The following is a 1,489-nucleotide window of genomic DNA, read 5'->3' as shown; positions in this document are numbered from 1 at the left end:
GAGACTGGGAGCTGGGATTTGGGAAAAGGCAGCACAGGCACGGACATCACCCTCACTTCCACCTGCACAGCTCCCATGGAAAGAAGCCGCTGGGCATGGCTGAGTCCCCAGCAGCAGCACCGGAGCAGACTGGAGCCCGGCAGGGAGATTTGTCCCCTGAAATGGGAGAAGCCTTCTCTCCTGCGATGCCCCAGGCCAGAGCCCTGCAGCTCTCATGTCTGCTTAGGGTACAGGTACCTGCAGGCAGAAAAAAGCATCACGAGCCGCATAGAAAGGCTTGGGTGGGAAGGGACCGTTTACTTCCACCCCCCCTGCCATGGGCAGGGATGCCATCCACTAGATCAACCCAGTAAAGCAACCTCTCACCTAAGCCCAAACCCAGTGCTGTGCCATTCTCCAACCCCTGGCTGGCCCCAAGCAGCCCAAGGAGGGGATTACCCATGGAGGGATCCACCCTTGCTTGTCAGTGGGTGGTGCGAGGGAAGGCAGGAATGGGGCTCGGAGCTGAGGCAGCACCCCAAGGGAAGGGGTCCAGCTGGCACTGTGCTTGGCAGCACTAGTCAGAGGCAGGCTATAAATACCTCTGACTGGAGATAGAAACACAAATGCCGTCTTCACTTTCCTCAAATAGCTCGGCAGCCGGGCCAGACAAAGGCACATTGATGGAGCAGCCATGTCGTACCAGCTGGGCTGGGCTCCACTGGCAGAGAGAAACTCCAGCCAGGGTCAGGAGCCCCCGGGGACCCGCTCACCCCCAGGCATTACAGCAGCAGGTCCGTGGCACACGCCAGGGCTGTGCTCCATCCAGTCCCTGGAAGTGTTCAAGGCTCAGTTGGAGAGGGCTCTGAGCAGTCTGGTGTAGGGGTGGCACCTCTGCCCATTGCAGGTGATTTGGAACTAGATGATCTCTAGGGTCCTTTCCAACACAATCCACTATGTGATTATATGGTTCAATGGGTGCTCACCCAACACACACTCTCCCTTGGTGCAGTGGGAGATAAGTAGCCTAAGGATGCAAATGTCTGAGCAAAGTCAAGCTGTTGGAGGGCCCAGCCCCAGTGCAGCCCATCATCAGGGCACAAAGTAGTGATCACAGTGGCTACTCTCCACCCCCTGCTCTTCTTTTGCACATCCAACACCAGCCTGCATGTTTCAGGGCTGGCAGAGAGCTGAGATTGGAGGGCACGTGCCTGGAGTAACCACATCCCTGTGCTGACACAGCTGAAAATGCAGAGGGCAGGATTGAAGGGGAACAGGGCTGTCCAGGGACCAGGAAACAAGGAGTTACAGAAGCCATGCCCCAGAACAGCCTGGGAGACCTAGAGTGTCACGTAGCAACACTTCACCTTCCAGGAGCACAACAGGTTTGTTCCAGGAGCACAGCAGGTTTGGCCTTGCTCACAGCAACTTGCAAGATAAAGATTGGTCCTGGGCAGTGACATCCACCAGAGACAAATCCCCCGCATTTACTCTGGAAGGACAGGAGTGG

At 57.0% G+C, this 1,489-nt stretch overlaps 1 protein-coding gene across 1 annotated transcript in view; it reads right to left on the bottom strand.

Moving 5' to 3' along the window:
• Positions 1 to 675, bottom strand: part of BTBD19 (BTB domain containing 19) — an 8,425-nt gene extending 7,750 nt beyond the window's left edge. The window contains exon 1 of the mRNA XM_031058669.1: positions 582 to 675. Within this exon, the coding sequence (XP_030914529.1) occupies positions 582 to 675 (94 nt within the window). The remainder of the gene's footprint in view (positions 1 to 581) is intronic.
• Positions 676 to 1,489: the final 814 nt, after the last annotated feature.

The sequence above is a fragment of the Geospiza fortis genome, unplaced genomic scaffold, assembly GCF_000277835.1.
Source record: "Geospiza fortis unplaced genomic scaffold, GeoFor_1.0 scaffold333, whole genome shotgun sequence".
Classification (NCBI taxonomy): Eukaryota; Metazoa; Chordata; class Aves; order Passeriformes; family Thraupidae; genus Geospiza; species Geospiza fortis.
This window is presented reverse-complemented; position numbering and strand designations above follow the sequence as displayed.